At 26.6% G+C, this 3,688-nt stretch overlaps 1 protein-coding gene across 1 annotated transcript; it reads right to left on the reverse strand.

Annotated features, from left to right (window-relative positions):
* Nucleotides 1-289: 289 nt before the first annotated feature.
* Nucleotides 290-2,651, reverse strand: LOC136085103 (uncharacterized). The gene is made up of 6 exons (XM_065806425.1): nt 2,278-2,651; nt 1,723-1,820; nt 1,285-1,618; nt 790-1,068; nt 550-702; nt 290-411 (listed from the first exon to the last, which is right to left on the reverse strand). The coding sequence occupies exons 1-3, from the start codon at nt 2,398-2,400 to the stop codon at nt 1,519-1,521; spliced, it is 321 nt and encodes a 106-aa protein (XP_065662497.1). The 5' UTR covers nt 2,401-2,651; the 3' UTR covers nt 290-411; nt 550-702; nt 790-1,068; nt 1,285-1,518.
* Between the last annotated feature and the right edge of the window lie 1,037 nt (nt 2,652-3,688).

Here is a 3,688-nt window from a genome sequence, read left to right on the forward strand (position 1 = left end):
TATATATATATATATATATATATATATATATATATATATATATATATTATGTATGTAAATATGTATATATGTATAAAATATTTGTATATAAAATTTATACATATTGCTCAAATCTTTATTTGTTTTGTAAAAAACAGGCTGTAAAAAGGATTTAGCAAAAAATTTATTGATAGAGCAATTCAAAGCTAACTCAAAAGAATAATGAAAAAAGTAGGCATTGCGTTAAGTAAGAAAGTTTTTTATTGAATTTAACACAAAATTTACATTTTCAAACAATTTATTTAGCGTTTGCAGCATTGTTCACTTTCAAAACTTTTCGATTGAGTCGTGTTCCTGATTGCCTTAAAAATTTCGAAATGCCTGAATAACATTCGCAAATTTTTGCATCATGATGTTGTCGTGTAATCGCATCTAAATCAAAACTTCAAATCAAATTTGAAAAATTTGCAGAAATTATAGCAAATAGTTACATAAATGACTGACTAGGATAAACAAAATATATTTCCTGTGAAATAAAAAAACTAAAAAAATGCATAAAACCATTCTTACCCACTATCATATGATACAGGGTGAATGTTTTAAAATTTATCTTCAATGAACCACCCGAGACATTAAAACAGGCCCCAGCGTCCTCGCTCATCAACAACTTTCCAAAAGCAAAAGCCGATTTATATTACCTCCACAACGACTAAGAGAACTCATCTATTATTAAAAAAATAAAAATTACTTAAGGGTCCGAATACATATTATGTTCATTCTATATGAATGAAATTATCTTAATTTTAATACATGGATTTTTAAAATTGACTCTTGAACCACTTTTCTCTTTTATCTATTTTTGCCATCCAACTTAACGCAACTTTTTGAAAATCTTTAAAAAAAAATGTAGTAAAATAAACAATATTATTATTATTATTTATGTAAAATATTTTGTAAAAAATTACCCATGAAAAAATTACCTAAATGGAAAAAATAAATAAAACTTTTATTTAATTTACCCTGGCAAGACAAATGGCTTTCTTTGCTATCCTCTTTATCCAAAACACAATTTTTAGAGCCATTTTCTACCTAGGTATAGATAAATTATACATACAAAAATTAAATAAAATTTTTAAACATTATATAGTGATTTTTATTTAAACTTGTCAACAAACATATATTTATAAAATATTTGTCAACAAAATTATATTCTATAACATATAGTTCTGATTTCTATTAATTTTTTTACTGCACATGCACACAGATTTTAATTAGAACAAAAGCAACATTAGGACTTTTTTTTACCAATATATTTGAAGACAACATCATTTTCCTTTGAGATTAGTTTCTTTCGAGAAGTGATTGTTATTTTCAGCATATTTGAAAAGCTTGCTATTTCACTGTGTAAATGGGGAGTTGATATTGATTTAAAAACATCTATAATTCAGTAAAAAAATAAGCCTTTTATTTTAACAAACCATCATTTTACTTTTACAAAAATAGTTAACCTGCTATATTTGGAATCATGTTAGATGTTCTTTAGCTATTTGAACTATCAAAATAGTATCTTCCGTATAGTTCTTCATCACCAACCACAATATCTTCATCACTTTCACAAAATGTCATTGCTGTCTTTCTCCTTTAATATAAACTTTACTTTGTAAACAAAAAAAGTGTATGATTTGTGTAATTCTTTATTGCAAAATTTTTTATTTGTTAAAAACTAATTTTAGTAAAATTTACTTTTGCTTTGTCCCTTTTTTCTCTTCGGTGTCAGTTTCAATATTTGAAGTATCTGCTGCTTTCTCTAAGTGTGACTGAGCTTCTTCATAAACACAAATCTATGTACGTAAAATCATTTATCAATATCTAATGAAGATGCAATTAAAATGTTTGCAGCAAAAGCAGGCCCTATGAGAATGGAGTGCAATTGGTGCACCGCATAAAAATTAATGAACTTTAATGAAAAACCCATGAAAATTAATGAATTTTTTAGTTTTTAAAAAACACTAAAAGTTTAAAAAAAAAACTAAAAACATTGTTAAAAAAACTTTTTTTAATCGTTGGAAATCTTCTTTAAACATTCTAAAGACATTCAGAACATATAATTTAAACAAATGCCCGTTGGAATATTGGATTTAAAATAAGTGATATTAAATGAGAGAATAGTCATATTGTAAAGGGGGCCTAAAATAAATTTGCACCAGCACATGTTTATCCTCTCCAGTGCCCTGGTCAAAACATACAGTTCAATATCTAATTCAATTATTTTACATTTTTTTATAGTAATATGCAAACCTGTAGTGTATAAAATTCTAGCAGGGTATATCTTCCAATCAGAGGTTGATGCCTGCAAGGTTGTGACAGCTTTACGAATCGCAGCGGAACTTTTAAATGGCAGCCAGAAGCATTTCCCATCATTTTTTTCAACTTTTAGCAATCACTTCGACTTCTTTAATTTTTCCATTTAAAAATTCAACAATGGCAAATGAAATTTCATTATTCTGGTGCAATTTAATTCTAAACAATCTTATATAAGTTACAAAATAAAATTAAAAATACATTAGAGATTAAAAACAATGAACTTTGTAAAACGCTTTTTAGATTTATTAATGTAAAACACCAGTGTAAATATTTTATTATTTCTATAAACATACCAGGTATTTGTTTCACACAAAAAATTTATAAATTAAAATGCATTAAACTCACTTTAAATTCGTTTAATGAACTATATATTTGACAAATTTACAACAAATTTTACAAAATGACACATGCACAGACATTCTTTAAAAATTGATGGTCTGCAAGTATAATCAAAGTTTGTATTTTTAATTCAAGAAATCAGTGATCATAAGCAATATCACAATGTCTAAGCAGAAAAAAAGCATAACCACCTTTTTGAACAGGTATCATCAAGCCTTTCTTCAAACAGGTATCATCAAGCCTTTCGTTCTTTTTTTTTCAGAAAAATTGTTTTTACGTTGGCTAATGAATTTACATAACAAACGTCTAAATAAGATGTTTCAAAACAATCAGGAAAAAACTTTCGAACTGAATGAGGATTTAAAGTAGGGTGGCTCTTAAAACAACATTTTTGAAAAAAACCTGTTCCTACCCCTTTACTTTGTTCTATATAATACTAAAACACTAGGTTTAAAGTTTTTTTGAACAAAAAATATTTTAGGGATACCTCAAGACCCTTAAAAATTTGACTGGTCTTTAAAATTTTAAAAATAAAAGTTCTTCTAAAGTATGTCAACCTGGTACTCAAAAGAAGCGAAGTTATATAAAAACTTCAAAAACAGTAATCACTTTACAAAAAAAGCATTTTTTGAGTACCAGTTTGACATACTTTAGAAGATCTTTTATTTTCAAAATTTTAGGGACCAGTCAAATTTTTAAGGGTCTTGAGCTAGCCCTAAAATAATTTTTTGTTCCAAAAAATTTTAAACCTAGTGTTTTAGTATTATATAGAACAAAGTAAAGGGGTAGGAACAGGTTTTTTTCTAAAATGTTGTTTTAAGAGCCACCCTAATTTAGAGCCTTGCATTTTACAAGATCTACCAAAACCTCTTCTACTAAAATAAACCCTTTGCCTTGAATAAAATAAACTCTGTCTCATAGATTTGATGTGATCTTTTTATTTACCACTTGGGCAGAAATTTCTTTACCATTCCTTTCTCTAAGAAAAATATCCAACTTTTTTCTC

Source organism: Hydra vulgaris, chromosome 09 (assembly GCF_038396675.1).
Source record: "Hydra vulgaris chromosome 09, alternate assembly HydraT2T_AEP".
In the NCBI taxonomy this organism is placed as follows: domain Eukaryota; kingdom Metazoa; phylum Cnidaria; class Hydrozoa; order Anthoathecata; family Hydridae; genus Hydra; species Hydra vulgaris.